The sequence below is a fragment of the Ambystoma mexicanum genome, chromosome 10 (genome assembly GCF_040938575.1).
Source record: "Ambystoma mexicanum isolate Mex_15411 chromosome 10, UKY_AmexF1_1, whole genome shotgun sequence".
In the NCBI taxonomy this organism is placed as follows: Eukaryota; Metazoa; Chordata; class Amphibia; order Caudata; family Ambystomatidae; genus Ambystoma; species Ambystoma mexicanum.
In genome coordinates, this window is record NC_090932.1 from 1,006,735,102 (window position 1) to 1,006,751,804 (window position 16,703).

At 52.8% G+C, this 16,703-nt stretch overlaps 1 protein-coding gene across 12 annotated transcripts in view; it reads right to left on the reverse strand.

Moving 5' to 3' along the window:
• The window catches only part of EIF4G1 (eukaryotic translation initiation factor 4 gamma 1), a 1,670,216-nt gene that overhangs the window by 264,980 nt on the left and 1,388,533 nt on the right, over nucleotides 1-16,703 (reverse strand). For all 12 annotated transcript variants that reach the window (XM_069618798.1, XM_069618805.1, XM_069618804.1 and 9 more), the window contains 2 exons: nucleotides 15,809-15,914; nucleotides 15,494-15,590 (listed from right to left, as the gene is read on the reverse strand). In XM_069618798.1, coding sequence (XP_069474899.1) covers nucleotides 15,494-15,590; nucleotides 15,809-15,914 — 203 coding nt within the window. The remainder of the gene's footprint in view (nucleotides 1-15,493; nucleotides 15,591-15,808; nucleotides 15,915-16,703) is intronic.

Sequence of the window (16,703 nt, forward strand, 5' to 3'; positions counted from 1 at the left end):
TGCAGGAGCCAGGCCTGCAAGTTCAGCGACTTCGGGTCGTGGTGGAGGATGGCGCCTCCTTCCCTGGAGAGTAGATCCGCGTCCGCCGGCAGCTTGATTGGCGGGGACGCCGACAAGTCCAGAAGGTCCGGGAACCATATCTGCCTCGGCCACGCAGGTGCGACGAGGATCATCCTGCACCGTGACCTCTTGAGCTGGTTGACGAGCCGGATTAGCAGAGGCAAGGGAGGGAACGCGTAGAGGAACAGGCCCTCCCAGGGGAACGAGAAAGCATCGCCCATGCTCCTCGTCTGGGGTGACGCCCTTGGACCACGAATCTGAGGAATTTTCGGTGCCCCTTTAGGATGGGAATGTGGAAGTAGGCATCCTCCAAATCCAACGACGATAGGAAGTCTCCTTCCTCCAGCTGACCCAGGACGTGCTGGAGGGTGACCATCCGGAACTTCTGCGCCTTGATGAACTTGTTCAGGCGTCGCAGGTCCAGGATGGGGCGCCATCCTCCCGTCTTCTTCTTCACGAGGAAGTAACGCGAGTAGACTCCGGAGCCCCAAAGCCTCTTTGGGACGAGTTCGATGGCGCCCTTTCTGAGCATCGCCTTTACCTCCAGGAGAAGTTGAGGGACGTGAAGTTCTTTCCTGGCCACGGGGGGGACGCGCGGGCACCTTCTTTGAAACTCGAGCGCGTGGCCCCGGGCCAGGGCGTCCAGCACCCAACGGTCGGTGGAGATGGACTCCCACACGCTGACGAAGCCCGCCAGCCGGCCTCCCACCGGGGTGCTTCGGTGGGGGCCCGACCCCACGGCCGGTTCAATCCTGCTTGGACGCGGCCTTGCCGCCTTGGCCTCCTTGGCGACGACGGCGGGGGCCGCCAGACTTGCCTCGTCCTCTGTAGGCCTCTTGCGACGACGAGCGGGCCGCTTGACGGTAGGAAGCGAAACCGCCGCCGGAACCTTTGGAGGCGCCCTTGCCTCCGCCGCTCCGAAAGGGCGTCCGCCGTTGCTGCAGTACTCCAAGGGCCCGGGCCGTCTCAGTATCCGCCTTGATGGCCTGAAGGGAATCGTCCACTGTCTTCCCAAACAGGTTGTTCCCGTCGAAGGGCATGTCCAGGACCCTGGTCTGGACGTCCTGCCGAAAGTCCGTAGCCTTGAGCCATCCGCGACGTCGAAGGCAAACGCCGTTGCCCATCTGGCGGAACCCAGTGTCGGCGATGTCCGTCGCCACGGTGATGGCGTGGTCCGAGGCCACCTCACCTTCCTGCAGGATCTCAAGGGCCTCCGCCCTCTTGTCGTCCGGCAGAAAATCCAGCAGGGGAGCTATCTTGTACCAGAGTTCCCTGTCGTAGCGGGCCACGATAGCCAAGGCGTTGGCCGCTTTAATCGTCGTCGCCGCCGACGAGATGAGACTGCGTCCCATGGCATCCAATTTCTTTCCCTCGCCGTCCGGCGGGGAAGTCGACGTGGAGGCCGCACCCCCCCCCGCTTTCTTCCTGGCTGCCGCGGAGACGACGGAGTCCGGGGTAGGCTGCGCCCGGAGGCATAGGGGGGCCGAGTCCGGGACCCGGTACTTTTTCTCGTACCGGTCTCTTTTCGCTGGCGTCGTGGAAGGGTTCTTGAGGAGGGAAAGGCCCTCATCCCAAATGTCGTCCAACAGAGGCACTGCGAGGACCGTCTTCCTCTTGGTCTCGCGCCGTTGGTAAAGGAAGCCTTCCTTTTTCTTCTCCTCAGGGCAGAGTTGGAAAAGCTCGGATGCCCTGGCGATCATTGAGTGGAACGATCCAATCTCGTCGGGCGGAGAAGCCCTGGTGGGAGGCGACGACGGAAAATCCTCGTCGTATGCCTCGTCGTCCGTACCCGTCGCTGCCGTGTCAGTCCCCGTATCATCCCCTCGGGTGGACGGGGAGGAGGGCTGGACGGGGCGCGACGGTTGAAAAGGAGGCGGTGGATGGATCCTTCTTTTCTTGGTAGGGGGAACACCAGAAGGTCCCGGTTCTGGATCCCCCGACGGGAGAGGTTCCTCCGTCGGTAACGGTAGTCTCGTCCTTATCTCGGAGCATAAGGACTGTATAGCCAACAAAATGGCCGCTGAGTTGTCTTGCGGCGCTGGCAGAGGGGAATCCGACGGGCGAGCAGGGGCCCCGTCGGTATCCTCGACGATGTCGTCGTCGTCACCTGCGTCGGGGCCCATTCCGACGGGCTGGTCTTGTTCCACGCCTAGGCCGTGGCTTAAGACCTCGATCAGTTCCTCTTCTGAGGTTGAGGCCGAATCTACGACGACGCCCTGCCCCCCCTTCTTCCCCACGGAGGGTTTCACGGGGGTCCTATCGATAGGCACGAAAGAAGACTCCCTCCGAGGAGGCAGGGAGATTCTGGGCCCCGAGGCCGCCACCACTGGTGCAGCCTCCACAGGCTGGGCCAGGGCCGCCGCGACCGTTTCGATAGAGGGCTTGGTCGAATGGATCAAGGCCTTCACCACCTTAGGTGCGCTCACCGCCTTATCCTTGAGGGAGGGGGCACTGCCACGCTCCTCCTCTGCCTTAGAGCTCGACCGGGGTCTCTCCAGGAGCTTCGCCGGGTGCTCGGCCTTCCTCTTACCCGACCCAGAGCGTTGGCTCGTGGTTGATGGTGCCGGGGAGGGTGCGCCCTGCCTGGCGCCCGTAGAGCCCGACCGTTCGGCGCTCCCGGTGCCAGCGGACTCGCGGTGCTTGGCCTTATGTTGGGCCCCCGTCGCCGGGGCGCCCTCAAAGGTCTTAGAAGACCGCTCAGATTTCTTCTTCTTCTCGCCAGACGGGCTCTTACCCTCCAGCCAGCTGGCGAGACGTTGATGGCGGTCCTTCATGGTCCGTTCCGACATGTTGCCGCAAAACGCACAGTCCTTCTCCACGTGCGTCTTGTCCCCATGAAGGCAGTAAAGGCAGAAAGAGTGTTCGTCCTCCTTGAAGACGTTCTGCAGCTGGCATCCAGGGCAGGCCCTGAACAGCTTTCCGGGCGTCGAGCTTCCCTTCTCCTGGGCCATCTCCGAGACCGGGCCTGAGAAGCTTCTGGAGTCCTCCGAAGTGTAGCTCGACGAAATCTTCACCCTTGAGGGGCACAGATGAATCCGACACGGGTCCCCGTTGATCGGATGTAGGATCGGTGGAGCTTGAGGCTCTTTTGACCGAAAGAATCGAAGTTTTTGTGAAAAAGCGCGAAAAAATAGCACTAACGCTCGAGAGCAATAGCACGAGGATCCCAACACATGAACGTGCGGTAAAAATCTGAAGATGGCTGCCAGAGGCGGTGCTTAGGTAGAGGGCAGTCATTGGCTGTGGTCAGTATGACGCAGAGACCAGTGATTGGTTATTACTACGAAAGACAGATCAGAAACGAAACTGATACTGGTTTTTTCTTTACCGAGGATTCCCAGCCTGACGACGGGGAATATTCATGAGCATGTGAATCCATGCCAGACCCCATGCTGGAGAACGGGGAATATTCATGAGCATGTGAATCCATGCCAGACCCATTAAGTGCAAACCTCCTAGGGCTCCACATTTGTGAGACAGACTAGATAGGTGGAAAAAACCAAATGTGGGATCTCGACGCGTGAAGTATTTTGGGTACACTATGTAAAGACTAAAGGGGGGAGGGTGTCTGTACTCCTGCTCTCTGGCAGAGGAGAGGCACAGAGGACCCCAGCCAAAATTCTCTATAGGGTAGCACTGGTGGAGCAATCCGGGCCTAGCTTCTCAGGAGGTGATGCAGGCTGGTTCTTGCAGTGTAGTCCCCATGCACCCACAAAGGAATGTCCACACTGTATTAGTTAAAACAGTCTTTATATAATTAGGGTTCAAGGTAATCTACACAATCACAGTACCTCACTTTGTGCTCAGTTAATCTATAATGGCAAATGTATACAGTTCTAAGTGGTACCACAATTATCAGATTTCATTAAAGTGCATCAACTGTACTCTGGTTAAAATGTCACACAAATCACTTAATAAAGGTAACCAACAATAGACCTAGGAGGAAAGCAGTTGGTTAGAACAATTGGCAGAATACTGGGCCCAAAAAAGACAGTTCTGTGTGGCGATCTCCTCCGGCCCCCCACCTGGGCAACCTGTAAAAATAAAGTTATATCACAAGCCGGGTCCCTATATTGTTCTATAAGTCTTATTTCCTTCTATAAATGTTTCTACCACCCCAATGTACCTGGAATAGCAGAGTTCGACGGATCCTTCTTGAGCGGCTCCCTTTAAAGCAGGAGCCATGGATCGTCGAGATCCCTCGAAGAAAGTGAACTTGGCGTCGAGGCAGCAGCTTAGGTCCCAGCTGTGCTCATCGACGATGATTCGAAAACGTCCTGCAAGGAAGAGGAGTGCGGGGCACCTCGATGTCGATAGTTCAGGACCGCAAAGAGTTTGTGAAGAACTGTGGCCCAGCAAGGGTGTCTAGTCTGGCGGCTCTACTGTCTTTGGGTGGCGGGAAACCCACCAGTGGATGCTCCTCGGCGCATCGACAGTCTGGCCTTATCTGGCGGGATAAGGCAGGTGGCAGTGCGGCTCTGGTTGTCAATGGCATGGCATCAAGCGGTCCCCTCTTCTGGGCAACACGGCTTCGACGGGCCTCCAACAGTTATGTGAACCTGCGAACCCTGGTCGACGGCAGTGGATGGAATGTCCGGTGCTTATCTTCGTTCTCCTTGGCAGTCCCCGTCTCCGATCGGCAGCCTGTTCAGGGTCTGACTTCCAGGGCGCTTCGGCAAAGGTTAGCGGTGCTCGATGGTCCCTCGGAGCATGGGAAGAGGGCGCCTAACCGGGTCCTCTTGGATCAGTCTCGGCGGCTTTCGGCAAAGGGAGACAGCAGTCAACCTTCTTCAGGCTCGGCTTCGAGATTCAGCTTCTGTTTCAATGTTAGTTTCAACTCCAGCTTCTGAACCAATTCTAGCAGTGAGAGGTCCCCAGATATGGAACAAGTTACTTAGCTGTAACTGTTGATCTCCAGCATGGGTCTGTCAAGGATTCACATGCTCATGAATAGTCCGTCAGGCTGGGAATCCTCGGTAAAGAAAAAAATCAGTTTTGTTTCTGAACTGTCTTTCTACTAGTAACCAATCACTGGTCTCCGGGTCATACTGCCCCCAACCAACGACTGCCCTCTACCTAAGCCCCTCCTCTGGCAGCCATGTTCAGATTTGGTAGCACGTAAAGTGGCAGTAGGACCAAGAGAAGAGCCGCAGAGTGTTTGGAGGGAGGGTTTGCATGTGAATCCATGCCAGACCCATGCTGGAGAACAGTTGCAGGTAAGTATGCATTGTCATGAATGACAATGCATTACTTACCGTAAAAGCATTTCTGATGGTTGTATCTGCTTAGATTCACATGCTGTGCATAGTCCGACATCCAGTGGTCACTGCGGAGTATTGCATTTTGTTTTTCGTAGTCAAAAAGGGGACGCCGACAAGGCGTGTCTGTAACACTATCCCTATAGTGACGTGCAGTGTACCCACAATCCCTCAAGCGTCGAGGCCCCTCTGTATTTTTTCTGCCCTGAGGGAGCCTATTAGACGTGAGTGAGTACAGAAAAGAGATATAGAAGAAAGCCTATGTTCGTTCCATCCGAGCGGGGAGGAAGGGTGGGCGCATGTGAATCTAAGCAGATACAATCATCAGAAATGCTTTCACGGAAAGTAATGCATTGTCTTCTGATGTTTGTTAATCTGTTTAGAATCCCATGCTGTGCATAGACTAGCGAGCAGCACCCGGAGTTGGAGGTGGGTTGTGAGAAGGAACAGTAGAAAAAAGAGGTCTTAATACTGCTTGTCCAACCTGGGAGTCAGATCTAGAGTGGGCATCTGGACAGTAGTGTTTTGTAAAGGTGTGAACAGAACTCCAGGTTGCCGCTTTGCAAATGGACTCAAGAGGGACATTTGCAATGAAAGCTATGGAAGCCCTGGTGCCTTGAGTGGAGTGTGCTCTTGGCTTGAAGGGTAGTTCTCTCTTAGCAAGAGAGAAACAGTGTAGCAGTGTACAATCCCATCTAGAAATAGTGGATTTTGAAACTGCATCTCCACCTCTTCCTGCTGCCACCGAAACAAATAACTGATTAGTCTTTCTCAATGGTCTAGTTCTTTCCATATAAAATATCACGGCTCTTCGAACATCCAGCGTATGCAGGCTCTTCTCACCCAAGTTTGAAGGATTTTGAAAGAACGTTGGTAGTTCTATTGACTGGTTGACATGGAATTTAGAGCTACATTTTGGTGCAAACCTAGGATGTGTGTGTAGAACCACCTTATCCTTGTGAACTGTTACAAAGGGGTCTAGTACAGAGAGCACTTGTAGTTCACTTACTCTCCTAATGGAGGTAATAGCTATTAGAAAAGCAGTCTTAAGAGTGAGGTCTTTAAATGTTGCTTTGTGCATGGGTTCAAAGGGTGACCCCATGAGCCTGGTTAGTACCACATTTAGGTCCCATCCGGGAGCGGGGTTAGCTATGGGAGGGTGGATCCTCTTCACTCCTTCCATGAAGGCTTTAATAACTGGTACTTTCCACCATCACACTTTAAGTTGGGAAGTGGTGTATGCGGAAAGTGCAGCTAAACTGACTTTAATTGAGTTAAACACCAAGCCTAAGTCTAGTAGGTGAGTCAGGTACAGAACAATTTGTGTGGGAGAGCAGTCAACTGGGTTGATGCTCCTTTCCCCTACACCAGATGACACATCTTTTCCATTTGCTAGAATAACAGTGACAAGTGTTAGGCTTTCTAGCCTCCCTGAGAATGTCCATGCATCTCTGCGGGAGTTGTAAATGTCCAAATTCTATGATCTCAGGAGCCAGGCTGCTAAGTTCATGGTCTGAGGGCATGGATGCAGTGTCCTGCCCTTGTCCTATGACAGCATGTTGTACGGGCAGGGAAGTTTCACTGGGGGAGATAGGGACATCTCCATCAAGTGAGCCAACTATGGCTGTGTGGCCCACATAGGGGCCACCAGTCTCATGTTAACTTGTTCCTGGAGCATCTTGTGCACTATCTTGTTGAGAAGGGTAGTCGGGGGGGGGGGGGGGGGGGGGGGAGGGGTGGGTGGAGGGGCGTAAACCAATTTCCCAGACCATGGTATCGATAGACCGTTCCCCTTGGATTGGTTCTGGGGTTACCTGGAGGCGTTATCTTGGCATTGGGAATTCTCCAGAGTTGCGAACAGATCTATTTCTGGGAATCCCCATTGTGTGAAGACAAAGACAATGTCTTTGTGTAAGCGCCATTCGTACTCCGAGGGCAGAGGGAAGTCTCTGCTGAGTTTGTCTGCTAGCAGATTGAGTTCCCCTGGTACATGTTGTGACACTAGGAACATGTGTTTGAGAGCCCACTTCCAGATGCTCTGGGACAGCTTGGACAGTCCTGGAGAGCGAGTGCCCCCTTGCCTGTTGAGGGGGTACAGGACTGTGGTGCTGTCCGTGAGGACCAGCACTGTTTTCCCTTGCAGGTGTGCCTGGAAGGCTTTCAGTGCCTTGAACACAGCTAGTAGCTCCAGTAAGTTTATGTGCTTGGATGCTATTGCCGGAGTCCAAACTCTGAGCAGTCTGATGGGATAGGCGAGGCCCCCCCCCCCATCCTGTGAGGGATGCGTCTGTGGTTAGAGTGGCTTCCACTGCGGGGGTGGCGAATGGTTTCCCCATTACCAGGTTTTCCTTCGACCACCACCGTAGCGAGAGAACCAAGGCCTGCAAGACTACCACTAGATCGTCCCATTGTCCGCTGGCCTGACACCACTGGCTGTTGAGCCACTCTTGCATTGGGCGCAGGCGGGTGTGAGGTACCAAATAAATATATGACGCCATCATTCCTAGTAAGCGCATTGCTTTGCGCACCGTCAGCTCTCGACCGGCCACATATTGAGGGACCTGACACAGCATGTTTTGGACTGTCTCGTTGGAGGGGAAGACGAGGCCGCTGTTTGTTCGAATTAGAGCCCCTAGTAATTGTTTGATCTGGCTGGGGTTTAAACTGGACTTCTTCTCATTGATGGAGAAGCCCAGTTGAAACAAAAGGTCTACAGTCTTTTGGGTATTTGAGAAGCATGTTTCGTAAGAATCCCCCGTTATGAGCCAATCGTCAAGGTAAGGGTATACTGGGATGGACAACCTGCGCAGGTGGGCCGTTGTCGCTGCCAGTACCTTCGTGAATACTCTCGGTGCTGATGCCATGCCGAAGGGTAGCACTCCGAACTGGTAGTGTTTGCCCTCTATCATGAACCTGAGGTATTTCCTGTGCGCTGTCAACATTAAAATATGAAAGTATGCATCACCATACGAAACTTGAGGTTTGACAAATTTGTTCGCTGGGCGCAGATCTAGTACAGGGCGCATGGTTAAGTCCTTTTTGGGTACAAGTACACTGACTAAATACCTTCTGTTACCTGAGATGGAGGCACAACCTCTACAGCTCCTTTTTCTAGTAGTTGCTCCACTTCTTGAAGAAGGATGGCGAGGTGTTCTGGTGACATGCGTCGTCCCCTTGGGCGTCTGTACGTAGGGGAACTGTTGAATTCTATACAGTAACCGCGGGCTATGGTTGATAGTACCCAGCGGTCTGATGTTATACCCTCCCATGCTGGAAGAAAGGATGTTAACCGGTCCCCGACCGGCGATGCATGGGAGGGGACCCGAATCTTTGAGTCATGCCCTTGCCACGACGTTGTCCTCTTTGGTTGTATTGTCCACTGGGTGCCTTGGTTAGAGGACCAGTTACCCGCAGAGTATTGCTGCTGCTGTTGCTGCTGCTGGCGTTGGCCTAAAAAAAAAGCATTTGTTGCCATAACCACGTTTGTTGGGAGGCCTTGAAATTTGGTGTAGGGTTTTGATGGTGTCAAATTCCTTCTTTGCGGTCTCTAGTGCCTCACCCACCGCCATACCAAAGAGGTTGGCATCTTCTATAGGTTTGTTAATTAGAGATGCTTGCGTTTCAGGTTTAAAGCCTGAATTACGCAGCCATACATGGCGTTCGAGGATTCCTTGGACCAGGGAACGGCCAGCCGTTTCTGCAGCATCCAAAGTATTTTTAATGATGCTTTGGTTGACTAAGGTCGCTTCAGTAACCGTGGCTAGAAGCCGAGTACGTAGGGGTTTCGGTACCTCCTCGATGTCCTTACGTAGTTTGCTCCATTGTGCATCTGCGTAACTTGCCAGCAAAGAGTTGTTGGCAATTCGTGCAGAAAAGGTAATCCTCTTTCCTAGGGCATACCATTTTTTACCCTCTTTATCTGGTGGTGCCTCGCTAGTTGACAGCGGGGCCCCTGCTCTTTTCCTTGCATTTGTCACCACTAAGGAGTCTGGTACAGAGTGGCCCCTGATATAGAACGGGTCAGATGGCGAAGGACTACATTTTTCTATCCTCGGGTTGACCCCTCTGATCAAGGCGGGTGTAGATAGTGAAGGAATAATTTGTCTCTTTACCGAGGCGAGAAGGGGAATGGTTTGGCTGACAGGGGGTTTCTCCTTGATGATCTTTTCTACAAAGTCTATATCAGGAGATATTTCCCCAGTCTTGATTTCGAAATGTGCAGCTGCCTTGCGTAGTAGTGCATTAAAGGTAGGTTGATCGTCTATAGGTGACGTATTCCTAATACCCATCTGGGTATCTTCAAAACCATCCTCCTCTAGGTTTTGTTCCCCTTAATTGCCTAATAATTCGTCATCCTCCTGAAAGTGGGGGTCCCCTCCAGTGAGGTCATAAATCTACATCCTCTTGGGGGGGGATCAAACAGCCTAGGGTACTTGGCCCTGGGATCCTCCTGAGGTCCCTCTCTTGATCTCTTGGGTGTTGGAAGGTTCTGAGTCTCCATAAACCTCTCCATTTTGTCCATACAAGTCTCTCTAGGGTTCATGAGGTACCCCAGAGCGGTCGGGGGGGGGGGGGGGGGGGGGATTGAGGGGGAAGCCTTCAGTTTGAAAACGCTTCGACCTATCCCATAATGTCGAAAAAAGGTTCCCCTCGCCTTCTGGTAGGGTAGGAGTCCCTCTCGACAGAAGGGGCAATTCCTGCCTTCCTTCTGACCTTTTTGGCGTCTCCCGGGCCTTGTGAGCGGTGACCAACGTTTCTTTCGCCGTCCGTCTCTGGCTATCGGTGGAAATAATCCGCGCCAGGCTCCCGACAACTAAACTGTCTGTCGAGGGTACCTCCGGCGTCGACGTTACAGGCATCGTTTGCTCTACGCCGAAGGGCGCTCTGACGGTGCGCGTCTGGCGGTTTAGTGATAGCGCCCTTATCTGGGGGTAGCCCAGTCGCTAGTTGCGGTTGCGAGCGGGGCTTAAGACCCTTACGGTCTGAGGAGGCCGCCGGTAGGACCTGCGTCTCCGTTGGCGCTAATGCTCTCTTCGTCTTCGACGAGGAAGAGCCGTGGGTCGTGTGTTTATGGGAGTGTTTTTTATGTGCGTCAGTGTCGCCGGGGTGTTCATCCCCATAAGCAGGGCGTGAGCCAAGTTTGTCGGGCCTGGGACAGACAAGGAGCGTGAACGCTCCTTAGAGAGGTCTACGACTTCCAAAACGGACGTCGGGTTATCGCATTCCTCGTCACTTTCGGCGGCAGAGTGATAAATCAGACCTAGACATGGCGTAGGCTGCCCACCTTTTGATCCTGCCCTGCAGTCTTTTAAAGTCTTCGGCTTAAGAAGCTGCAGGCCCCACAGCCGCCCTCTTTGTGGTCGAGGGGCAAGCAACGGTTACATCATTTATGCTAGTCTTTCCAGGTAAACTTGCACTTGCAACACGGGCAAAACCTAAAGGGTGTCCTCTCCATAGCTGAGGAACCGATTGCATGTGAAAACAACCCCAAAGGAAAAGGAAGGGAAAGGGAAAGGCATTCTCAAAGAGATACAATAAATGTCCCACGACCCCACTCTCCCTACTGTATTTGGCCGGCGAGGCCAGGCCACGTGTTTGGCGAATGCCGAACAACCTCCTCCGTCGAAGCCACCGCCGTCGGAGATCTTGATCGACGGTGAACAGCTTCGCAGCTACGACGCCGAAGGAGGGGTGTAAAGTAATAATATGGTTATAAGTGAACGACCAAAGGTCGAATAATGTTTTTGCAATGTCTCTCGAAGAGCTCCGCATAAAGGCGAACAATATCTGGGTGGAAAAAAACAATCTGAGGGACCTCGACGCGAGAGGGATTGTGGGTACACTGCAGGTCAGCGTAGGGATAGTGTTACAGACACGCCTTGTCGACTTCCCCTTTTCGACTACGAAAAACAAAATGCAACACTCCAAAGTGACCACTGCATGTCAGACTATGCAGAGCAGGTGATTCTAAGGAACAAGTTACTTACCTGTACGAAACTGATACTGGTTTTTTCTTTACCGAGGATTCCCAGCCTGACGACGGGGAATATTCATGAGCATGCGAATCCATGCCAGACCCATGCTGGAGAACAACAGTTACAGGTAAGTAACTTGTTCCTTCTCCAGCATGGGGTCTGGCATGGATTCACATGCTCATGAATAAAGAATACATAGCAGTACACACATGCACAACCGCGGGAGGTGGCAAAGGCTCAACATTAAGCATTACATCAAACTCAACATTAAGCATCTTACCTCCTCACCAGGCTCACCTCAGGCGAACAGGTTGCGCAGCACTGCTTGGCCGACCCTGGACTCCTCCCTGGAATCCCGATCGACGCAGTAGAATTTCGTGAAGGTGTGCGTCGACCTCCACGTAGCAGCCCTGTATATGTCCAGCAGGGGCACACCAGAAAGGAACGCCGTGGTAGCTGCGATCGCTCTGGTGGAATGGGCTCTCGGACGGCCAGGCAGCGGTCGGTTTGCCAACCGATGACAGTACATGATACGGCCGGAGAGCCATCTGGAAATGGAAGCCTTCGAGAGTGCCTTCCCCTGATTGACAGGTCCAAAATTCACAAAGAGTTGTGACGTCTTCCGAAAACACTTCGTGCGGTCCACATAGAACTTAAGCGCTCTAGCCACATCCAGCGAGTGCAAAGTCCTCTCAGCCGGCGACGAAGGCGACGGGAAGAACACAGGCAACACCAAGGGTTCGTTGAGGTGGAAGTCCGACGGCACCTTGGGCATGAAGGAGGGGTGCGTCCTGAGCACTACCCTCCTGTCGTGAAAAGTCAAGTACGGGGCCTTGCAGGAAAGGGCCTGGATCTCTCCCACTCGTTGTGCGGAGGTGATGGCCACAAGAAACGCTGTTTTCCACGACAGAAACTTCAACGGGGCCGAGTGCAGAGGCTCGAACTGAGGTCCCATGAGCTTGGTCAGCACCACGTTGAGCTCCCACGCCGGGGCCGGGGCCTTTTACCGTTGGGAACGATCGGAACAGTGCTTTCATGAACTCCTTCACCCGGCGATGAGACCATAGAGATGACTGCCCTAGAGTTCTGGTGTAGCGGGAGATAGCCGCCAGATGGATCTTGATGGAAGCATGCGATTGCCCCGCCTTTGCCAGTGACAGCAAGTAGGGCAGCACTTGAGGGGCCGTAATCCGCAGAGGGTTGATCTTCGGTGCACGGCAACAGACAGAACCTCTTCCATTTGTGTCCATAGCACTTGAGAGTCAAGGACGCCCTGGCCTTTGCAAGCACCTCCTTGCAGTCCTCCAGGATATTGTACCCCCCGAACTCTAGTGCTGCAGGAGCCAGGCCTGCAGGTTCATCGATCCTGTGTCGTGATGGAGGATGGCGCCTCCTTCCCTGGCGAGAAGACCCGTGTCCGTCTGCAGTTTGCCGGGGGGGGGGGGGGGGGGGGGGGGGCCGGGGCACGCTGACATGTGCAGAAGGTCCGGGAACCATATCTGCCTCAGCCACGCCGGTGCGACGAGGATCATCCTGCACAGGAACCGTCTGAGTTGACTGATGAGTCGCAACGGCGGGAACGCATACAGGAATAGGCCATCCCAGGGGAATGAGAAATCATCACCCATGCTCCCAGGCTGGGGAAACCTGCTGGCGAACCTCCGGCACATGGCCATTGTCGCCGTCGCAAATAGGTCTATCTGGGGATTGCCCCGTAGTCCGAATAGGAGATCCACTTGATCCTGCCGCAGTTCCCACTCGTGGCACGAGCACAGCTCCCTGCTGAGCGAGTCGGCAATGGTGTTCTTTATTCCTGCCAGATGGAAGGGTACCAGGAGCATCCCTTGGGCGACAGCCCAGTGCCACAGATCCTGCGCTTCCTTGGATAGGGCTCGGGATCTGGTGCCCCTCTGCTTCCGGATGCAGAACATTGTGGTGGTGTGGTCGGTGAAGATCCTTTTCACTTTGCCCTTGAGGGACGGAAGGAACGACCGGAGGGCCCAGAACATGGCTCGGAGCTCCAGGACATTGATGTGTAGTGACCTCTCCTCCGGGAACCAAAGGCCTCTTGCGTGGAGAGCTCCGGTGTGTGCTCCCCATCCCTTCAGAGAGGCGTCCGTCGGCACAGTTTCCTGATGTGCCAGAGTCTGGAAGTCCATGCCCGCCGCTAGATGCGCGCGGGTGCCCCACCAACGGATCGCTTGGCAGAAAGTCTCATTGAGTGAGATCCTGTCTTCGAAGCTGCCCGCCGCTTGCTTCCAACGGGCGTCGAGGAACTCCTGCAGTGGTCTCATCCGCAACCTGCATAGGCGCACGAGGTAGATGCACAATGACATTATGCCAAGTAGGGACTTGATGGACCTCACCTTGGCCATGTCCATGGTCAACAGTCGAACCTTGCCCAGGGTGGCCTTCGTCCTTTCCTCTGGCGGCAAAGCCAATCGCGCCACTGTGTCAAACAGGGTGACTGGCGACGGTACCAAGTGGGATTTTGCGAAGTTGATCGAGAATCCCAGATCCGTTGGACGAAACTCTTCAAAAAAACGCAACACGCAGTAAAAGCTCGAGAGCTAAGCACGAGGACTCCCAACTCTTGAACGTGCGGTAAAAATCAGAAGATGGCTGCCAGAGGAGGGGCTTAGGTAGAGGCAGTCATTGGCTGGGGGCAGTATGGCCCAGAGACCAGTGATTGGTTATTAGTAGAAAGAGTTCAGAAACTAAAGATTTTTTTCTTTACCGAGGATTCCCAGCCCGACGACGGGGAATATTCATGAGCATGTGAATCTATGCCAGACCCCATGCTGGAGAAACTAGTTGATCTCCCATTCATTCTGCTGGGTCACACTCAGGCAACCAATCACTCAGAAGGGCGTTCAGCAGTCAGCCAATCAGGCATACAGTGCATTCAGGCCATACTCCTCCCTCTCAGACACTCACAACATGGAATGTGTATTGGGACAAGTACCGAGCCATTCAACACTGCACACTGCATTCATACCAATTTTGGGTAGGGCTGTCTCAGTCAATGTGTCAAACACCAGAAACTAGACATCCACAACAAGTGCATATTGGTCAAACACTCCATTCACCCAGGTCCCACCCGCAGGGTGTACCCAGAACATACAGTCACTGGGAAGGCTCCAGCCAGTCTGGCCTGGACTTCACAACACCATATATGGAAATTCCACCCAACAAGTCACGGGGAAGGGACAGAGTCAGGACTTTGGGAAAACAAGTTAACAGGCAATAGAAAGCAAGCGGCCACAGGGACCATCTTGTTTCCTATCAGGAATCAACTGATTCCAATGGCAGGGCCTGGGTATCCCAAAATGGAGGATACTCAGAGGACCTATCAAATTCAGCATGGAACTGCCATGAGCCCATACCCTGCTCTGTGGGCCACACTAGGGTCACAGGGTTGTAGCCCCACCCATGGGTGCCAGAAGGGTATCTCCTGGGTGAGTACACCAAACCAAAAACGTGAAGAGCTGCACTGCCAGGAGTCCCACATGGACTCCTGGGCAGAAAACCATGCAGAACACAAATGAAAAAGGACTACAGGACAAGGACAGGGAGGCCCGGTCCCTCCAATGCATTTCCAACATCACTCACTACACATCACTTATAGTCTTAGTCACGCGCATGTCAACGTGCCTTTTTCATCTTTGTAAAAAACAATGCAGTAGTCCGGGATTATCACTAGATGTTGGGCTATATGCACAGCGTGTGATTCTAAGCAGATTCACAAGCAGAGAGTTCATACTTTGCAACCTGCATGAAAGAGGTGCACACGGAGGGTTTCCTTTATTTCACTTGGCACTTCTGATTTTAGGTCAATTTAAAGGCCCCATTTCCTCTTGGGTGTTAGCAGAGTAACCTAATGTAATGGTTGATTCTTTAAGAAATATAGAATGTGGAGGTGGGTAGTTAATCTGATTCTATGATACAATACAGGAAAAAAGATTGTGCATTTGTCTTGCTGTTTTTGTACAGGTAGTCTGAGGAAGACTAAGAATACCGGTTTTATTATTTTATCCACTTCCCCTTGCCCCGACTCCAGTTGTTAAATTAGGAAGGAAACTGAGCCAGTAGATGGTTGCAGTCTGGTACAGAAGCTCCTAGAGAAAATTTCTGGGCTGAATAGTGTGCTACAGTGGCATATTGCCATTACTTTAAAATGGCTTTAAATCAATTGCCTACCTCTGCATTGCTCTACCAGCATCTCTGTCAGAGGTTGGTTGTTGAAGGGCTGAAAACCGGTTCAAAGTGCTTGTTCCAGGACGCCCAGGTTCTGGAGCTGAGCAGAAAAGAATAATTATCAATGACAATGCACGCAGAATGGTCATTGCACATACAATATACAAAGCTTAGTCTTCCACAGCTTAGGAGTACACAAAAAATCTGAAGGTTCTGTACTATGAAGGACATGACATTCCTTCGGAGATGGATGGCACATCAAACGATAAGCAACAACTTATTCTGTCACAAAGTATACAAACAAGCCAGTTATATTACCTGGTTCTGATGGCTTGGCTCCAGTACCACCACTGCTTCCTTTACCCCAGCTCATCAGTCGACCACCTGGTGCTAGCAGCTGACTGTTGTAGTCGATGGCCCCAGGCTACATAAAAACAGATTGAGTCTCAATCATACGAAAGGCAACAGGCTGGAAAGGTTATTTGAAAAGTGTGTGTATATATGTATAAATTAATAGTTACTCAATGTACTCTTAGTCCATAGTCCCCTTTCCTCCATACTGTATGGGCTTCCCTCACGAAGGGTGGAACCTTTTTCACCAGAAAAAATAATCTTCCCTTTAAACTTAGAGGTGCGCAGCCCTGGGAGCATGTGCTCACCAAACTCGACCCACCGGCGACACTCCTCAGTCCCCATTGACACGTTGACAATGATCAGCATTGCCTAATGACACTAGTATTATTACAGGGGGTGTGGGGTGCAGGGGGGCTGGAGGATGGTGGGACATATGGAGGAAAGGGGACTATGGACTAAGTACATTAGTCACTACGGTGAGTAAGGAACAAGTTACTCACCTGTAACTGTTCTCCATCATGGGTCTGGCATAGATTCACATGCTCATGAATATTCCCCGTCAGGCTGGGAATCCTCGGTAAAGAAAAAATCAGTTTCACTTCTGAACAGTCTTTCTCCTAACAAGCAATCACTGGTCTCTGGGTAACACTGCCTGCAGCCAATGACCGCTCTCTCCCGAAGCCCCTCCTCTGGCAGCCATCTTCAGATTTGGTAGCATGTAAAGCGGAAGTATGACCAGGAAGAGCCGCAGAGGGGCAGGAGGGAGGGTTTACATGTGAATCCATGCCAGACCCATGCTGGAGAACAAGTTAAAAGGTAAGTAGATTGTTCCGTCTCCAGCATGGGGTCTGGCATGGAT